Source organism: Psammomys obesus, unplaced genomic scaffold, assembly GCF_907164565.1.
Source record: "Psammomys obesus unplaced genomic scaffold, mPsaObe1.curated_primary_1811, whole genome shotgun sequence".
In the NCBI taxonomy this organism is placed as follows: Eukaryota; Metazoa; Chordata; class Mammalia; order Rodentia; family Muridae; genus Psammomys; species Psammomys obesus.
In genome coordinates this window covers 1,197,013-1,216,694 of record NW_026591643.1, presented here as the reverse complement: position 1 = coordinate 1,216,694, position 19,682 = coordinate 1,197,013, and the positions used below count along the sequence as shown (strand labels likewise).

The window sequence follows — 19,682 nt, the reverse complement described above, 5'->3', positions numbered from 1 at the left end:
CTTGAGTTCGGCCACCAGTTGGGTCTAAGTCGCTGGCCACACAGTGGAGAGGAGCTCTGGGGGGCGGGGCAGAACCACTCGGGGAGCTCAGAGCCCGGGAATGCTATTGATGAGCACTCAGAGTCATCAGCCCTGTTGCCCGAGCCCTCCCTGCCAGCCTGAGAGGCTCTACCTGGGATGGCCTCTTGTGCTCCTGTCTGTTGGCGCTTGGTGTGAGTTTTAGGGCACGCACGTGCACAGTCACCTGTGCTGAGCTACTCCACACAACAGGAAGTGCTCCTTCAGCTCAGCGGGCAGGGCATCTGGGCTGGGAACCCTTAGCAACGGCAGCTTTGCAGTAGTGAAACCTTTCGTAGAGGCTCGCCCGCCAACCTGCCTGTCTCAGATTCCCCAGATTTGTGAGGTCAAGAAGGCCACGCTGCACACACCTGGGTTCTGCAGTCCACAGTCCCAGGAGGGGCCTGGCCTCAAGAGTCTTCCAGCCCATACACACACCTCCTGGTTCTCAGATCTCAGCCCTCCGTCCTAATATCACCTTCCATCGTGTAAGCTGGGGGAGGCAGCTTCGGGCTGCAGCTGCAAAGTATGGATTCCTCATCCGCACATCTGGAAAACCCCTTAGCTGTCCATGAGGCTGCTCCAGCAGCCCGAACTTCGAAGCTGTGGGCTGTTTTCTTGGAGGAGGGTTGTAGAAAAGAATGCAGGATGCTTGAGCCAACGCTCTCTTGAAGCAATCAAGCGGGGCCATATTAGCCACCTCAGTACCGTCTGTCCCGGGGTGGTGCTGGGGGCTGCAGTGGTTGGAGCTGCAGACCAGGAAACAGGTCATGCAGGCTGAGGGGGAGGGGTCGGTGTCAACCCAGCCTTGGGACCTTGACAACTCACCCCGAATTTTCAGGTGGGTCTTCCGTGCAGATGTGAACCCCAGTGTCCCATCCTTAGACTTCAAAAGGATGGAGTCTGTTTCAGTAATGCACCAGGTCTGGCTACTTTCCCTTCTGGAAATCTGCCTTCACCTAGGCCTTCCTGGGCTCCAGTGCCCGCTGTCACTGTGCCAGCCCCCCCCCCCCATCCAGGCTCTGCTTAGACATTTAAGCCACAGAATGCCATCAGCAGTGCTGTGTAATAGCATGTGTGTTTGGGGGGCGTGTCTCCAGGATCTCGGGACTGCACATCTGTCCCCAGGTGAGGCGGTGAGCACGCCTCAGCCCGCCGTTACTTGTAAAGACGGGAAGGAGATGTGCAGGCCAGAGAACCTATGGCCATGTATTGAAGCTGCAAGTTCCCAAGGAGAAGCCTGCAAGGTTGAAAATGGATTCAGGGTCGATGTGCTCCTGGGAAATCAGACAGATGGCGGTCCTGAGCCGGAAGCCCAGAGGAGGAGCCATGGTCTAGGCACAGGGGGATCTCAGTCACAGGGGGTGACTGAGCTTGTCTGGAGACAGAAAGGAGTGTGAGCCACGGCACCTGTGCCGCACTGGCGGGGCCACCCTGGGCCTTTCTCAAGGGAGGCGGGCCGCTCACAGACTGCGGCCTCCGATTTGGGCTGGTGGCTTCTGTGCCCTGCGCGCCCTCGGTTCCACACGACCCTGCTCCTTCCGGTCTGGCTCGGTTAGCCCAGGGGTCTGACCGAGTGCCCTGTGTGCCTTCATTCTAGATCAAATGTTCCCTCCCACGTGCAACATAGGGAAGAATTTTCTTTCGCTCAATTACCTGGCCGAGTACCTCCAACCCAAAGCCGCAGAGGGCTGTGTCCTGTCCAGCCGGCCCCAGGAGAAGGAAGTGCACATCATTGAGCTACTCACCCCCAACTCGAACCCTTACAGGTGAGCAGGAGCGCGCGCATGTGTGTGAGTGTGCGCGTGCATGCACACATGTGCTGTAGAAGAAATGAAACTAAAGGTCTACCCTCCCTGCTCCGAAGGGGCAGCCCACCTCAGGAAGAGAGGGGCCAGTTGTGCTTCAGGTGTGGGCCACAGAAGCTGCGGAAGAGGAGGCAGGCCCAGGCGTGGGCTCTGTCTGTACTCACCTGGCTGTGAGGGCATGTGTGCCAGAAGGGTTCCGGAGGCCGTCTGTGATTTCTAAGCTGGTCGTAATTTCTAAGATATTCGCACTCTGAGTCCCTGTGGTCCCCTTTGACTGACGTCACACCTGCTGGAAGTGCCGAAGTGGTAGGGGGGCCTTATCATCATCGTTCCCACCTTAGTCACGTCTCTATTGAGCCCTATGAGTGCAGAACTCTCACCCCTGACCGGTGTGTGGTGGGGCAAAGGGGATTGGTGGTGGAGTTCATCTCGATGGTTCACACCAAGGGTCCATCAAATGCACGGGTTGTGCTCTTAGTCTCTCTCAGCTTCCGCCCTGGCCTGGAAGTTTGGTTCTCCCTATTGAAAAGAATTAGGGTTTTTGTTATTGTTGTTTTGTAAAAGGAAAAAAAAAAAAAAAAGAAGGATTTTTTAACTCTGACCAGTGGAACTTTACAGATTTTTTTTTTTTTGTAGAGAGATTTTTTTGTTTGTTTTGTTTTGTTTTTTTAATGAAAAGTGTAGCAAAGTTTTCAATTTCAAATTTGACTGGCCTACAGATCAGTTTGGGCACGGGTGTGTTCTGTGCCTGCATAGAGCTCTGGAAACTTCAGAAGGAATGGGGGGAGGGGCCTGATGTGCAGACCTTCCGCTGGGGTTCCTGAGCTTCACAAGTGAAACCAGGATAGGCTTCCCTCAAATCCAGACGAAGGCTGCGAGCACTTAGTGGGAAGCGTTCGTTCCCTTTCACACTGAATTCTTAGACGTCTGTGTGTGCTCATCAACTTTGTATCAATTGCTTGCTTGACCACTAGTTTTCTTAATAACTGTGCCTCCAGAAGTCTGCGGCTGTCAGGTCAGGTGTTAGTTAAGCACTGCTGTGCCTCAGTCAGCTCTTACACAAGAGGCCTTTGGCCTCCAACTTGCTCTGAAGTTTCCTAGTGCGTGTGCCGTCCTGCCTCTGAGCTCTCGGCCATTGGCCGCCCACGGCAGGCTTGAAGGCTTCGGCATGCAGGGGCTTAGAAGCTGCACAAGGAAGGCCGGAAGGCCAAAGGCCTGAAACCAGACAATTCGCCTCAGAAGGGAACTTCCCGGGTGTGTCAGGCCCCTTCAGCTGTGCTGTGTGGCTCGGCCCCCCCACCCCCCAGGAGAAAACTGGCTAATTAGCATCAGGCCTACACTCCTGCTGTTATGTAAACTCATTCTGTTGTGTGTGCAAAGCAGTGTGCTTCGCACATGTCACTTGCCTGGGGTCCACGCCAGCTTTTTAATCAACTGGCCAGACACTGGAAAGGCGAGGATTGGGGGCGGGGGCGACCTTCTGGCGCTGGGTCTTGACTCTGCCCTTGCTCTTCACGCACACAGCGCTTTCCAGGTGGACATAATAATTGACATCCGGCCTGCTCGAGACGACCCTGAGGTGGTCAAGAACCTGGTCCTGATCCTCAAGTGCAAAAAGCCTGTCAACTGGGTCATCAAATCTTTTGACGTCAAGGGAAACCTGAAAGTGATTGTAAGTTGGCTGCCCAGTTCTTGGTCCGGTTAATGGCAATGATTTGAACCGTGGTTCTCTGCACTGTGTTTGCAGAGGCTCTGCCTCCTTGAGCCTGCTAAGCTCTCGTCAGCTCTCACTTTGCACACTGTACTTGGTCAGTGTGGCAGCTAAACCCGGCCCGGGAGCATGGCAGATGGGGGGGTTGAGTGTGGTTCCACTGGAAGATCGTGGCCTCGACAAGTCCCACGCTCCCGAGTTCCAGCTACCTTGTCATGAAGTTTAGAATGAGTTAGTGTGTTCTAGTTCCATAAGAAGCAGTGAGCAAAGGCTCCTTTCCTTATGTGTGAGTGTCCCTTGGAGGCTAGTGTCACGGCCAGGATCTCAGCATCTTAGCGGGGAGGGAGCAGCAGGCAGAGCCCAGCGGGTCATATTCCTCCCGGTTGAGATAAGTGTGTACTGTTTGCATGAATCTTTGCTTGCACCCAACATCCGGGAGCAGAAGCCTGAGAGGAGAGGGGAGTGACTGTCAGCTCTGGGGGATTGCTCAGTGGGTGAATGACCTCACCCTGCAAGCTGTGGGCATGTAAGCCGGGGAGAAGAGCCCCGTGTGCTCCCTGGCCCTCCGTCCACCCAGCTGAGCTAGTGAGCTCTGGCTGCAGTGAGGACCTCAAGTAGTCAGGCAGATACGGGGGGGGGTGGGGGGGGAGGAAAACACCTGAGGCCGACCCATGGCCTCCAGGCACGCCCGTGCACGCCCAGCACGCATGCACACATGCACACGAACCACATGTGGTCCTTCCAAAAGTGAGCACGGCTTGCCCCAGCTTCTCGCCGGAACATTGCTGTGCAGAGCGTGGGGCCCTGGCTGGCCTCGTGCTGAGGCACTGCTCTTGTTGAAAAGCTGAGTGTTAAAGTCTGGTGACATGAAGCTTTTCTGAGACACGTGTAGGGATGACAGCTGAGGTGAATTTAGACTTTGGTATTTTAGGAGAGGCTGCGTGTGGCTGTGTTGGTTCTGTGTCCATGTGCACGCACAGCTCCCTCCGTGTGGTCAGCAGACAAAACCAACAGTTCCTTACTAGTGCCACCGCATAGGTGAGCTCGCCAGAAAAGCAGATAAAGCCAGGGTCACAGCTTAATTCAAAGGTAATTCTTCCTTGTTCCTATGGGTGGTGGTATTATTACTGTTGTTGTTGTTGTTGTTATTATTATTATTATTTTGGTTTTTTTGAGACAGGGTTTCTCTGTGTAGCCCTGGCTATCCTGCACTCACTTTGTGGACCAGGCTGGCCTGGAACTCACAGAGATCCCCCTGCCTCAGCCTCCCAGAGTGCTGGGATCACAGGCGTGCGCCACTGGCTTCCTCTGGGACAGGTCACCTGTGGTGGTGAGGAGCAAGGCTAGTGTTGGCTTCGGAGCCTTGCCGTGATTTTCCAAGGCCGCAGATGTCTGGCTGGCCTTCCCCGGCCTGGCAGGCAAGAGGGGTGGTGGCGACCTGCAGTGTCTGCCGCCCTTGCTGCCTGGCACACCAGCCACATGAGTTTGGTTTCAGAATAACAAAAACAGGAAAGGGAACCGTGCTGTGAAGGGCAGAAACGTGCGGTAGGTTTAATGCCTCGCCAGGGTCGTGGTGTGCTCCCGGCCCTGGCGCGAGCGAGGCAGCTGCCGACCCATGGCGTGTGCCTGCAGCACAGCAGCCCCGGCTTCACTCTGAACGCCCGTGCCCCTCACAAAGACGAGCACTGTTCACACTCCTCGTTGGCTGGGCCAGTTTTGGACGATACAGGACAGCATTGCTGAACACTTAGGTCATCTTTCTCCCGGCCAGTCTCAGGCTGTCGACCTGGGGCTCCCTCCCCCAGCTGAGGGTGCTCATGAGGAGCAGGGGTACCACGCTGCCCCACGCTCTCCCTGGCGGCGGGGACGGGCTCCGGTGGCCGGTGAGGGTTTGCCTTCCTGGGACAGACATCATGCCAAGTGACAACAGAGGAGGCCGCTGATGGGCCACCCAGGGCTAGAACGTTCCGCCTCTGCTCCCCGTTCATGGGGGGCATGCCAACTGAACACCCACCGTGTGAGTGTGAAACAGGCGTGGCTGACAGCGCTCCCCTTCAAAGTGAGGGCTTCTCGGAGTCCACGCATTCACTCAGCAAGTGTGTTAGGGGCATGGGGGGGGTCTCTCTCTTTTGGTTTTTCGACACAAGGTTTCCTGTGTAGCCCTGGCTGTCCTAAAACTCTGTTGACTAGTCTGGCCTCGAAGTCAGCAAGATGCCCCTGCCTCGGCCTCCCGAGTGCTAGGATTACAGGCGTGTGCCGTGGCTCCCGGTGGGTGTGGCTCTTTAAAGCACACGGGTACATAGAGAGTTCTCAGCTGTGTGTGTCACCGGCGCTGTGGGTCTCGGCTTCTCTGTCGCCAGCAGAGGAACGGCAGATCCTGGCTCCTGTGTTAGAGGAACACCAAGAAAATCCGTGTCCTCTCACAAGCCTGTTGTAAAAAGTCACACCTGCCTTCCACTAGTGCTTGAAGCGTTTGTCACAGGACGGCGGAGGCGCAGAGGAGGACAGCCACCCGAGCTCCCAGGAACTCGACAGGATGACCTGAGACACGCGTGACACACATGTGACACATGCGTGGCCGTGCCTGAGTTTGCTAGAGGCACAGCATGGGCAGCGTGCAGCGAGAGCGGTCAGGGAGATGAGATTAGGGCTGTGCAGCAGGATCAGCAGCCCTGAAGTGCTCGCTGGCTCGGCCCGGCCCTGTGCACAGTCGCTTGCATGGCAGGGAGAACCCGGAACGGGCAAGAGGAGGGGAGCGGGTAAGGCCATCCCTCTGATGGGTCAGGAGGGCCCAGCTGGTAAAGGCGCCTGCTGCCAAGTTCGAGGGCCAGACTTCTGAGCCCGGGCCCTCACGGTGAGCAGAGAGGAGCAGCTCCACACATGGGGGCACACACACATGCACGCACGCACTCACTCACTCACTCACTCACACGCGCTCAGATAAAACCATAGTGAAGTTAGAAGCTATTTTCCTCCTGTACTGTTTGGTGCTGCCTCACAAATTCAGCTTGTCCTCAGAACGTATGTCACTAGGTGGAAGCCGGGGTGCGGTGCCCACGCGCTGCCCACGCCTCCTAAGGCCCTTCTCCCTACAGCATCCTCTCCAGGACAGGGCAGACCCGGCCTTGATGGTTCACGGAGGGGAGCTGCCGAGTGTGGGCGGCATGGGGGAGCTGAGTGTGGGGGAGCTGATGGGTGTGGGGGAGCTGCCAAGTGTGTGCATTGTGGGGAGACCCCTGGGGCTCTGCCCACCACCCTGCGGTTGGGAAAGCTGGGCCCGAGTTGGTGCTGAGGCCCTGTCCCCTCCCCTCATCCCGGGTGTGCTGCCCTCTGGGTGTTGAGCATCGTCTAACCTCTAGGCCCCAAGCCATTCTTACTACAAATTACACGGGTGGCGTCTCCAGTGAGTGTGGAAAAGTGTCACCTGGGGCTGGGTCACCTCACATGGTGAGGAGTCTGCCGGTCTTTCTCTGTCCGCCACCCTCCTTCCTGCTCGCTTGCCTTTCCCAGTCCCGTCTCCTCTCCTTCCCTCTTCCTCACCCGCCTTCCTTGCCTCTCTTTCCCACCTGTCCTTCCTTTCCTCGCTCTTCTCACTTTTCCCTCAGGAATTTTCTCTGTATTTGAGTAAAAGCCAGCCTCATTCTACCCAGAGCTTACACACGGGGGCAGGTCGCTCTCCCTGCTCTGGCCGGTGTCTTTGCGTGCCCCTGTGAACGTATGACTGGCCAGGTGGCAGGTGTGCCCTGCCTCTGGGTAACAGGAGCAGATCTTGGGTGTCACCTGAAGCTTTGAATTGGAGTGTGTGCGCCCGAGGCCAGTCTCCCACAGCCCAGGAGGCCCCAAGCACCTCGGGCCTGTGAGTGTTCTGTGGCTTTGCAGTGAGAAAGGATTAAGATTTAGTCATGTCTGGGCCAAACAGAATGGGAACCGAATGAGGAATTCAGGAAAAATGCCGCAGATATGCAGGAGAAAATCACTGGGCATGGAAGTTAAAGCGGTCCTGATGCGGCGTGACACTGCCGTAATCTGTGCCCTGTGGGAGCCCAGCCTCCTCGCCGCTGCCAGGTCCCTGCCCTGGAGTGTCCTGCCATTCAGAGGCCGTTCACACACTTCCCTGAAAGAATCCTGTCACCCTAGTGTTGTAACCGATCATTAGGAAAAACTAGCCTTGTATGTGGCTCTGTGAGTTTTCATACCGCTTTTATGCAGGGACCACAGCATCGCCACGTCCTCTCCGCTTTGCTGCATGTGCTGCCTGTGTGAGCATATGGCGGAGGAGATGGGCTTCCTCCTCCAGGACGCAATAAAACGCTGACACTTAGGCGATGTCTTCATTAGTGCTCCGGGCCCAAAGAGACAGCGTATTAACAGAGTTGGCGCGTTACGACAGCTTCAGGATGGCTTACCCACTCCTCTAAGTTATCGATGAAGCATTTGCGTTGTAGCAGAATTTGCCCTGTGGTCACTAATAGTTCGTATACCGTTGGGAGAGCCATGAGAGCACTCCCTCCTCCCTGTACATCTAGGCCTCAAAATTCGAAGCCACAGGCACACCTGTGTGATTTATACACAGTCCTAAATAAAAGCAGGAAGGGAACATTTGGAATGTATGCTTCTCAGGACCAGCGATGACGGAGTGAGCAGCATGAATGGGCGTGTCTGTGTGTTCTTAGCTCGGTGTCTTATCCAGAGAAGACGGGGTCAGGGGGAAGCCCTCGCTGTACAATCTGCAGTCTTTCGGCTTCCGATAGCGAGTTTAAGGCGCCTTTTTAGAATATCTTTTATTTGACCACATGTGTGCAATGTATCTTGGTCGTGCCCACCCCCGACTCCCTGTCCCCTCCCCCTTCCCTTGCTCCCACTTTCATTTCTGTGACTCACTGAGTCCAGTCAGTGCTGCCTGGCTTGGCCTCATGAAGGTCGTACAGCACTTTACCTCGAGAAGCGTGAGTGAAATGTGCCATTATGTTTAGTCCCCCAACAGCATTGGCTTCGGCAAAGAGAGTGAAAGATCCATGGCCATGACCAAGTCGATAAGAGATGACATCCCTTCCAGCCAGGAGAGCCTGGTGAGGTGGGCTCTGGACAATGGCTACAGCCCGGTGACGTCATACACCATGGCCCCCGTGGCGAACAGATTTCATCTTCGGCTTGAGAACAATGGTGAGTGTGATTTGTCCACCTGTTGTCTGCCGTCTCCCCGAGGAAGCTCTTCAGTGAGGGAGTCTCATGCTCGTGTGCGTGTTACTGTCTCCCTAAGGAATATTTTGACAGTTTGTGTGACTGCGTTTCCCTGTGAAGCTTCAGCTGACGCCGTGTGGGAGGCAGCGGTGGCCGTGTGTTCAGTGGTGGAGAGCTGACTGCATGTTTGCTCTCTGCACCCACCATGCTCCATCAGATGATTAGTGGCCACTCTCGGCTGAGCACACCCGGGGTAGGGCGTGGGGAAGAAGACTGTGGCCAGAGGCTGAAGTTTCCGGGAACCTCCTGGGGCCCAGACTGGGCAAGCGTTACCCACGGAGTGGAGGCAGAACCACCACCGTGGATGGGCGGAAGCAGAGCCTGCACGCCCGAGTTTGCCGGGACCGGGACCCGCTCCTCGCCGTCCACTGTCTCCCAGCGCAGTGCTGACACATTGGCAGCTGCAGCTGCAGGTTCCTGCCCTGGTGCGCCATGACGGTGCTATAGGGGAGACACTGCCTAACCTCCAGGCCCGAGCCCCACAGTCCTTGTCAGTAATTAAGAAAAACATCTAGCTGAGTGGATTGCTGTGAAGTTTGCGGGGAGGAGGTTGTGGTGGTTTGGTTTTGTTGTGTTTTAATCAGTGTACATGGTAAAAGCATTTCAAAGCTGTGGCTTTGTTTGGACCCACCTAGCGACAGCACCCTTCTCAAAGGGCTCTTGTTAAAGGGCCATGTCTGCAAGTCGTCGCTATGTGGGCTGTGCCCTGAGGTGGATGCGAACTTAAAGATACATCAGCTGGGCGCAGATAATAGTGCGCGCCAAGAACACCGGGGAAACCCTTAGTTCTTTGAATTATCGAGACTAGGACGACACTGCGCATTGCCTTTATGGAACTCCATCCTCCATCTTCCTTTGAAGGGATAAGTGCATCTACGCAGCCCTTCTCCCCCAGAGGCAAGGTTCTAAAGGGCCAGGGACCTGGCTATGTCCTAGATGTTTATTATTCAAAAAGAAGGCAGCAAAATGACTCTAGAAGAATAACAAGATGATAGAGGACTCATCCAATATGCTAAAGGACCTAGGCTTGTTCCTTAGTCCTGCAGAAAGATAGATAGATAGATAGATAGATAGATAGATAGATAGATAGATAGATAGATAGATAGGGTAGGTAGATGGATAGATGGAATGAAAGAAAGATGATAGATAAATAGATGGTAGATAGACAGATAGAATACCAACATTGTTTTAAGAAATCTTAGGAGAAATGATTTAAAACTCTCAGATTCAGAGAAAGTGATTGAAGGGCCTTTGAATAGGCAGTGATCTAGCAGAGAGCCTTTCAGTTGTGAAGGGGCATGGCCATCCCTCTAGAAGCTTAAAGCATTAATGACTGGAGCTTGCATTTTTTTCAAAGCCCCCAAAGTGATTTTCGTGTGTAGTCAAAGTTGAGGATCACTGATCTAAGTCGCCAAGCTCTTAATTTTAAAACTTGGGAAACTGAGTCACAGAGAAGTAAGCTACCTGTCTGAATCCACTCAGCTAGCTAGACAGCCATGACCAGAATTCAGGTCTCCACGTTTCTTAGTTCTGTGCCTGGCTCGTTCGCTGTGATCTGTTTTGGCCCGCTCTGTGTTGAGCTACTCTCTTAACAGTGACCACAGGCTAGCCTCCGGCACACATGGCGTCTCCCTTCTCTTTCCACAGAGGAGATGAGAGATGAGGAAGTCCATACTTCTCCTCCTGAGCTTCGGATCCTGCTGGGCCCTGGCCACCTGCCCGCCCTGGACAATCCTCCTTTCCGGGGAGGGAGCAGCCAAAGTGGAGGCCTCCCCTTTCCCTTCCCGGACATCACCAGGAGAGGCTGGAAGGAGGGAGAAGGCAGGATCCCCTGGCCAAAGGATCCCAGCATTCCCAGCATTCCACTGCTTCCTGACCGTAGAGAGCCAGAGGAAGTGCAAGGGAGCGTGGACGTAGCCCTGTCGGTCAAGTGCGACTACGAGAAGATGGTGGTAGCTGTGGACAAAGACTCTTTCCAGGTCAGTACAGGCCCTTACAGGTGGGAAATGGAGCCTTTCCCAGCTAGCTGCGGGTCTGCGTTTGTTTCCCTGGAGCTGTTGCCCTTTCAGCCCTGCCCTGTCACGTGGCCACTTTCCCTTGGCCACAACTCTCACTCACTTCCTGTTGTTCTCAAAAGAGGAGGGGAATTCAGAGCCATGTGTGTCAGTATTTTGCTGTTGAGCTTTCCGTGCCAACAGACACAGTCCTCGGGCTGTTGACAGGTGGTCAGTGAGGAAAAGGTGGGGGCCATGCTGCCACCTGGGTGGAGGGAGACAGGCTCTGCTGTGTGGTTGTGGGTATGTGTGCACTGCATCGTGTGCGTGGTGCGCACGGGCCGGCCGTGACGCCCTGCGCTAGCCTTCCGTGCTTTCCATTTCAGACCAGCGGCTACTCAGCGCTGGAGCTCACGCTGTTGGACCCCTCGTGCAAGGCCACGATGAACGGCACCCACTTTGTGCTGGAGTCTCCGCTGGATGGCTGCGGGACCCGGCACCGGCGCTCCGCCCCCGACGGGGTGGTTTACTACAACTCTGTGAGTATTCCCGGATGTGTGTGGCGTCGCTGCGTACATCGCTGTGAAATGGGGGGATGGAGGTAGAGCCAGATGTCAGTTCTCAGCAAAACGGGGTGGACGCTGACCCTGAACTCCTGCGGTTTGGGTTCATCAGTCAGTCTTCGGGTTGTGAAGGCCTGTTTTTTCAGCTGCAGCTGTGGTAATCTCACACACTTCCTTCTTCCATCTAATGATGGTTCAATAGCAAGGTGACTGGGCCTGTGCCGTCCTGCTGTGATCACACTGGAGGGTCCAGTGGGACTAAGGTTCCAAGCCCCGCGGCACCTGCGCACATCCCGGATGTATCCCTAGTCCCTCACTTGTCCAAAAGTGAGAAGAGATGCCTTCCCTCTGAGTCTAAAGTCAGAAAAGAGTCCTGCTGGAGTTGTCCGGTCTCTCCGCCTCTAAAAGGTCTCAAGTTTAAGAAAATCTGTTTTTGAAGTTAACTGGAAGAAGGTTCCACAAGTTTCCTTTCGAAACAATTCATGGCGGTCACCAACCCTTGCTTTCCAGAAGTCGCTCTGCCAGCTCACCTGCGTCTTTTCAGAGGAAATCACTCTGCAGAGAGGGAGAGCAGGCAGCGAACAGTGGAACGCCAAAGCGTGAATTCTCACAAGTACTTGGCAGTGCCAGTTCTGCAGTTTGGATTTCCACTCCCCGCCCACCCCCGCGAGCTGTGGGCAGCGTGCACGCTCTTAGCTCTTAGCCCACCATGGACGTGGGCCAGCTGTCTGGGCTGCTGGCTCATTCGCCTGCCCACCGCCACACTCGCCCCGGCCCAGGAGGAGGTTGGAGAGGAGGGGCCTGGTCAGGGCATCCATGGCTGCCCTGTGAGCTCACTGCTCAGGGACCCTTAGACAGCTGGCATCAGAGAGCTGCAGCCTGATCTCATTCCATTTCCTCATTCCAAACGCAAGAAACCTCGGATCTTTCCTCACCGCCGGACTGGGGCTCCGAGATTCGCTCTTGACTCCCCACTCATTACCATTCTCTGAATACACAAGCGCAGGGTAACAGAGATGCCCTTGACTTGGACCTTCTAAACTGATTTCCGAGTTAGCGCTGCTGAGCAGGTTTGCTGACCCAGTGAGCTAACACTTCAGTTGAGGATGAGGAAAGGGTACCCTGGCCTGAGAGCCGCCTCCTCGCACCCCAGCCCTGCCATGTGCTTCTCTTCCCTCTGTGCCTCCCATCCTGTTCCTCAGTGACCGCGTTAACCGCGTGCTCCAGTTGTGACGGCTGGTAGGAGTCGCAGACTTCCTTTGTATTTTTATTTTGCGTTATGTTCACAATTTAAGCTTATGACATGAAAGTAACTTAGGGTTTTATCTTTGGAGTTGTAGACCTTCGGTCACCTTTTCAGGCTACTTGGAACTAAGCCAGTGCACTCATTTTAGCCAGTGTTAAAACAGATTGCTGTGGACAGAAAAATGTATTTTCTGCAGCATACACACAAGAAAAGATAGTGGGAAGATTGAGCATAAGAGGTGCAAAAGCAAAGAAGAGAAGATTGGCTCTGTGGGCACACAGGGACCCGTGCTTTTCACTGAAAACAAGCTTTCCACAAACCTTAAATTTTAGCAGAGGTGGCGGATGGCTGAGAAGGACCTGAATTCAGTCCCCAGGGCAAACATGGTGAAAACAGAAAACTGACTCCCACCAGTTCTTCTCTAAGTACCACGGGACACCATCACACTCAGGCACATGCATGCACACACAGTGTAAAACTTAGGAAATGTGAAAAACTGATACAGATTAAAAAGTACCTGAGGACCTGTAGGATGCCCCTCTCAAAACATGGGCTAGCCTGTGGACAGCGCCAGCGGCTCATTCCAGCGCCCAGTGTCCCCCGTGGTTTGCAGTAACTTGTAATTATTCAACACAGTTAATTTAAAACTGTATATATATATTATTTTTGGCACGGAAAAAGACCCAAATTTTAGTTCAGCTCTTCAGCTTGAACTGAGTTTTTCTGTATCTTCTTATTACTTAAAATTCCTATTTTTAAGTAAGTTCTTATTACTTAAAAATCCTAAACTCTCTTGTCTGTACAAAGTCAGATTGTGCACGTTTGAACAGTTGGGGTGGCCTGTGGGTCAGCCTGCCATGTCCCTGCCACGGGGGCAGTAGCTGTGTGCCCCTGCCTTCTAGGTCGTGGTCCAGGCTCTGTCCCCGGGGGACAGCAGTGGCTGGCAAGATGGCGATGAAGACCTGGAGTCGGGCGACAATGGGTTTCCAGGAGATGCGGAGGGCGAACCGGCCCCGCTGGGCCGCGCTGGCATGGTGCTGGTACGTGCCGGCTCCCCCGGGTGTTGCTGGGCTGGCTTCCGCAGGCCGGCACCCATGTGACTAATTCTCTCCGTGTCCCAGTTTAACTGCAGCCTGCGGCACTCGAGGGACCCCAGCGGCCCCCAGGAGCAGCTGGATGAGAACGCCACCTTCAGCATGGAGCTGTACAACACCGACCTGTTCCTCGTGCCCTCCCCCGGGGTCTTCTCCGTGGCTGAGAACGGACATGTGTATGTGGAGGTGAGCCGGGTGCGTCAGCACTAGCGTGGGGACTTGGCACGCCTCAGCCTGCATCTCAGTACAGGGTTGGGTTGGAAACCACTCCCAGATCACTGTCACCGGGATCTTACAGATTATGTCAGATGGATGTAGCGTTTTCAGTAAGTGTCAGAAGAAAACGACAAGCAGCAAGGTGTTAGTTCCGCCGGCAGAGCACTGAGCCTGTTTGGGCGCCAGCTCAGGGGTGGCAGAGTTACCCAGGCACTCTTTCAAAGCACCTTGCACGGGGTCTTGGACTTACAGTCTAGTGAGAAGCTGTGTCCTCATGAGAATTGTTTCTGCTGAGTGATCAAAATTGCCTCAAATTTGTCAAAACCATTCTGTTTAGACCAGCAACCAACTTGTGCGTTAGATCTGGAATGCCAGTGAAAACAGGAAATGGTGGTAGACATGACAGAATAGTGACAGCTAAAACTCACTACCATTTCATGACGTACCAGATTCAGTTAGGATCAGAGTAACGACGAATAGACTGCTCGGGGGATTCTAAGAATGGACCAGTTCTTAAGATCCAACTTTTGGATGAGAGTCAGACACAAGCCTGTCCACAGGATGCAGGACACAAGCCTGTCTGCAGTGTGACCAGAGGACACAGCCTGTCCACAGTGCTGCAGCCCTGTCCTGGTGGACAGCTCCTTCTGGAGGAAGGCCACGCGCCAGAGGCCGTGCTGTTCACTACCAGGCATTCCTGTAGTGACCTCCCTACCCCCACTCCTCACCCCAACTCCCAAGTGTGCCATTTGAAAGAGAAGAAGAGGCCGGAGAGACGGCTCAGGGGTTAAGAGCTGACTGCTCTTGCAGAGGACCTGGGTTCAATTCCCAGCACCCACATGGCGGCTCACACCCATCTGTAACTCCAGCTCCAGGGGATCTGACACCCTCACACAGACACATGCAGGCAAAACACCAAAGCACATACAATAAAAATAAATAACTTATATAGTGAAAAAAAAAAGGTGGGGGGAGAAAACATCCCTACACGTCAATGTCGGCCACTAAGTTCACAGACCCCATTCTGGAGCAGACAGACCCCTGGCCCCAGGCTGTCTGCTGTCCGTGTGTCCTTCCGGCCTTCTGTCTGTCAGTCTCACAGAAAGGCATTTTGGGTGAGCTTTCCTGGCCACTCTGTACTTCACAGTGGGACTGGTAGAAGGATGGAAAGAGTGAACATCCACAGAAAGAGTGCTGCCGAGCGCCCGCACATGCTGTGCAAAGGCAGATAGCAAGGTGTGAGCACAGGACCGAGCTGCTGCTTCTTCAGCTATGGTGTGGTCAGTTTCCCTTGCGTGACCCTCCACAGTGAGGGCCGTGGGGAGCGCTGTTTGTCCGTTGTGTGTGCTCTTCCGGGTGGGGGATCTGCCCCAACCCAGAGCTGCCGTTTCCCTCAGCCTTTTATGTGTGCACAGTCCACAAGCGCCGTAGTCGCTGACTTCCGATTCTGCCACAGGGTGGAGAGGACACTGCTCAGCTGCAGTTTGCTCTTTTCCAAACACGTGCCCAGATCTGTTCCTGTGGCTTTGCTGCTCGTGCTAGCCAGAGGCTGATCTGCTTTGTGTATCCTACTTTGACCCTGGAGTGCTGGCCCACTTGAGCCATGCTGTTGGTCCATCCCCCTCCCTTCCCATTTTTATTTTCATTCTTGGTTTTTTCCTCGTTATATCACTTCACATAACACATTTTTGTATTTAAGTTTGATTTTAAAAGTAGATCAAATCTGGTTTTGCTGCTGTTGTAAATATATTTTAAGGTGTGGCCGGGGGAGAATTGGAGCTGGGGGAATTGTTCTAAACTATTTTAAACTCGATTGAAACTTTCCAAAATATGAAAGAGAATCTGAAAATGTTTTGCCAAATATGATAGAAACTGACTGTGCCTTGTCTCTCTTTCCTGGTTTGGACTCCACTGCTGGTAGGAAAATTTTTTGCTTAAGTGAAATAAAACCTCATAAATCACTGGCTTAGCCTGAAGAGCCTTCCTCAGCTTCTCCAGCTGCCCTCTCAGCCTTTCCTGGGGCCTGCTACTCCCTCTTGACTGCTGTTCCTTCCGTTAATCCAAGATGTCTTCCCCTTTGCTGCCATCTGGTACGGGCCTGTCACAGAGGGCAGGTCTTCTTTGCAGTGTTTCGGCTTAGTGAGTCAGCACCTAGGGTCAGGCCACTGATAAGGGCCTCCTGTGGGGCCTGAGCTGCTTGCACGTCCCTTCCTGCACTAGCTGTATCTTCTCCGTTAACTGCTGTCACCATCCTCTAGGTGAAGAAATGAGTCCTTGGTGTGCACGTGAGCAGCAGAGCATGCAATTTCCTCACTCTGGTTCCCTTCTATAATCATCTTGCTGTAGTCCCTGTTATATTCACCCATTCACTTCACACCCATGCTACATCAAGACTTGCTGATATTCCCCCAAAGCACCTGTGATGAAGTCTAGAGCAGCGGTTTTCAACCTCCTCACACTGCGACCCTTCAGTCCAGTCCTCGTGTGTGGTGACCCCAGCCATAAAATGACTTCAGTCTACTTCAGAACTTACTCTTGCTGTTCCGAATCATAATGTGAATATCTGATGTGCGGGCTGTCTGATAGGGGACCTGCAGGATGAAAACTGCTGGTCCAGACAGGCATTCTGCATTGCATATCTTCCTTGAAAGTAAGAAAAGGGCCAGTGTATTTGCACTGTAGGCTTAGCTCATGCTAATGGCACTTTCTGTTTGTAGCGTTGTGTATAATTTACCAGCTCTGCAAGACAGAATATCTTTGTTTGACAGAAATAACTCGAGGATAGCGAAAGTGAGTATCTACAGAGCATGAAACAAGATGGCACTATGATAGTTATCTTCACCTTCTGTCCATGTCCTTCTTGACTATCCCATAGTTACCAGTGTAGGGTCTTTAGGGAGGGAGGGTTCCCACAATGTCAGTGATCATCCCTGGGCAGGCTACGAATGCCAGGTTTGTTTGTTATCTTCCTTCCTTCCTTCCTTCCTTCCTTCCTTCCTTCCTTCCTTCCTTCCTTCCTTCCCTCCCTCCCTCCCTCCCTCCCTCCCTCCCTCCCTCCCTCCTTCCAATTTGGGAGCTCTTGGTCTATGGGTAAGGCCTAACTTTGTTTCTGATGTTGTTGGGCTTATTGTTAATACTTACTTTAGTCAAGGAAAGAGACACCAAGGTCGGATGAATAGTTCACACAGCATTCACGTGGCACCAAACGGTGGAGCCAGTTCTGCTCCAGGGGTTTTAGCAGAGTTCGGGATAGCTAAGGTCTGAGTTCTGCTTACGTTTGGCTAGCACTACATCCTGTTTCTCAAGAGAAGAACCTTCCAAAGATGTGGCCATGGGCCACAGTGTTTTCTAAGAGGGAAGTCTGAATGGATTAGAACTGTTTCGGGCTTGCTCTCCTTTATCCCCCTCCCCAGATTAAAGAATGATAGAATTCTTGGCAAGGCTGGTTTGGTCCAGTGAACAGCTGGGGCACTCTGCCATCACAGGGTCCCTGACACACAGCAGCAGAGGCCTGCTCTCTGACCATGGGGGATGTGTCTCTCTCTGCGGTTTGTTGCTTTCTTGCGTGGTCCTCCTGCCTAGGTCACATGATTCCTCTCTGTGCTGGACTGTTGGGCAGCATTAAAAACTCACCTTGGTAGTGATCCCTATTATGACCTTGGGGGATTTGCCCCTGTTTTACTTGCTTTGGAAAATCACTTAGGCATACAGTCAGCTTTTATTTTTATTTCTGAGGACTTAAATGGAAGGTCGGGGAGACTTAACCTATCTTGCATTGTCAACTTGTTAGGGTCCAATTTGAATGAAACAATTCACCATGTCAGGTTTAAATGGGAAATACTCTTCGTCAATCAGTGTGCTACCGGCATGGTTAGAGATTATAACTATGTTATGAAAATAGAGTGATGTGTCATGCAGAGTAGCACGGCAGGATATTGTCTAGGTGACTGACGTGAAAGAAGATGCTGTCCCATTTCTAACCTGATCTTTTTGCTCCTTTGCAGGTGTCTGTCACCAAGGCTGACCAAGACCTGGGATTTGCCATCCAAACCTGCTTTCTGTCCCCATACTCGAACCCAGACAGAATGTCTGATTACACCATCATTGAGAACATCTGCCCGAAGGATGACTCTGTGAAGTTCTACAGCAACAAGAGGGTGCTCTTCCGCGTCCCGCACGCCGAGGTGGACAAGAAGCGCTTCAGCTTTATCTTCAAGCCCATGTTCAACACCTCCCTGTTGTTCCTACACTGCGAGCTGACGCTCTGCACCAGGAAGAAGGGGTCGCAGAAGCTGCCGAGGGTGAGTGGGCCTGGTCTGTTTGGAGCGTGCTTTGGGCGTATCTAGGTGAAGAGGTGTCGTGAGAGGGAGGCGCCATCCTCGATGCTGCTGCTGGAGGCCTTAGTCTTGAAGCCAATTGAAGTAGCAGGATGACAGGAAACAGTGTGCTTTAGGGTTTGGGAGAACAAGTCCTGACAGAAAATGGTGTATCATTCCATGGGTGCTTAGTTGTATCTGTCCTGGATAAATCAGGCCTATTTTCCACCGAGGTGGGGGCTGGCTTCGGCCCTGTTGGCCGGGTAGCACACAGTGCCAGAAGCCCAGCGAGGCATCAGTGAGGATTAGTTTTTCCTGGTCCCATGGAGACTGGGATTGCAGTTGTTTTTTTGACCTTCAGTGTGTGAGTTATAAGGCCGCCTTATCTCGGGAGGATTTCGAAGGGAAATTAACAAATGTTTTCCTTTTGCCTGGTTTCTTATCAGCCCATCGTGTTTGCTCATGCCATTGAGCATATTAAACTGCTGCATTCTGTCACCGTAACAGAAATTGGAGCCCTCTGACCTTGTGGGAGCAGCCGATGCAGGGGTTCTGTTGGGTCAGTTATGATACCGTTAGGCCTGCCTTGTGCGGGCATGTATCCCCTGCTGCCGCTGTCTCCGTGACCTGGTGTGATCACATGTCATTTCCTCCAGTGTGTTTATTCAGCAGCTGCTACACACAGCCTAAACTGGATTCTAATTTTCTCATAATCAGAGATCCACTGTTGTCTCAAAAGCACAGAATCAGGCTGTAGCATGTATGTGTATGGGATCCCCTGGAAGACAGCAGAAATGAAAACCCATCACCATTCAATTGGCCTGAATTCCTTGAGTCATCTCCCTGAGCAGTTACTGATTGGAGTTCTGTCTATGAGCAAGTGCACAGCGGCTCAGCACTATGCATGAGCATGTGCAGGCTTGGGGCACCTGTCTGCTCCCGGGGCGCTGCTTGCTGGGTCCTCCCCTAGGACTGAAAGCCACACCGCCCTCCTTCCTGGGGAGAAGAGCCACTGTGGCTGCTTGAGGAGGAGAGCCCGTCCACGCCCTCTGCCTAAAGGCAGCATTTCCCTGAGTAACTCCTGAGAGCAGGGACAGGCCAAGACCTTCTAGGAAGCCCAGCCCTGCCCTTTGCTGTGTCCCACCCAGGGCCAGCCTGAGTCAGTATCACACAGCTTCTTTAACTGACGGCTGAGCAGACAGTGAGAGGAAAATTAGTGAAATGGCCTCCACATCTTTTCAACAGCATGCCACAGAAAATCCGTTTCCCTCTACTTTTTCTCATGGTGTTTGGGTTTTGGGGGTGGGGGTCAGGGGGTGTCTTCTGACAATGTGTATTTTGCTTGCCAGAGAAGCATACGCTTTCTCAGATATGATCACACAGACACAGACACACACACACACACACACACACACACACACACACACACACACACA

General features: G+C 53.3%; 1 protein-coding gene across 1 annotated transcript in view; it reads left to right on the top strand.

Moving 5' to 3' along the window:
- Nucleotides 1-19,682, top strand: part of Tgfbr3 (transforming growth factor beta receptor 3) — a 97,382-nt gene that overhangs the window by 55,532 nt on the left and 22,168 nt on the right. The window contains exons 6-13 of the mRNA XM_055611603.1: nt 1,658-1,826; nt 3,390-3,537; nt 8,550-8,739; nt 10,465-10,796; nt 11,198-11,350; nt 13,523-13,660; nt 13,742-13,900; nt 17,935-18,231. Coding sequence (XP_055467578.1) covers nt 1,658-1,826; nt 3,390-3,537; nt 8,550-8,739; nt 10,465-10,796; nt 11,198-11,350; nt 13,523-13,660; nt 13,742-13,900; nt 17,935-18,231 — 1,586 coding nt within the window. The remainder of the gene's footprint in view (nt 1-1,657; nt 1,827-3,389; nt 3,538-8,549; nt 8,740-10,464; nt 10,797-11,197; nt 11,351-13,522; nt 13,661-13,741; nt 13,901-17,934; nt 18,232-19,682) is intronic.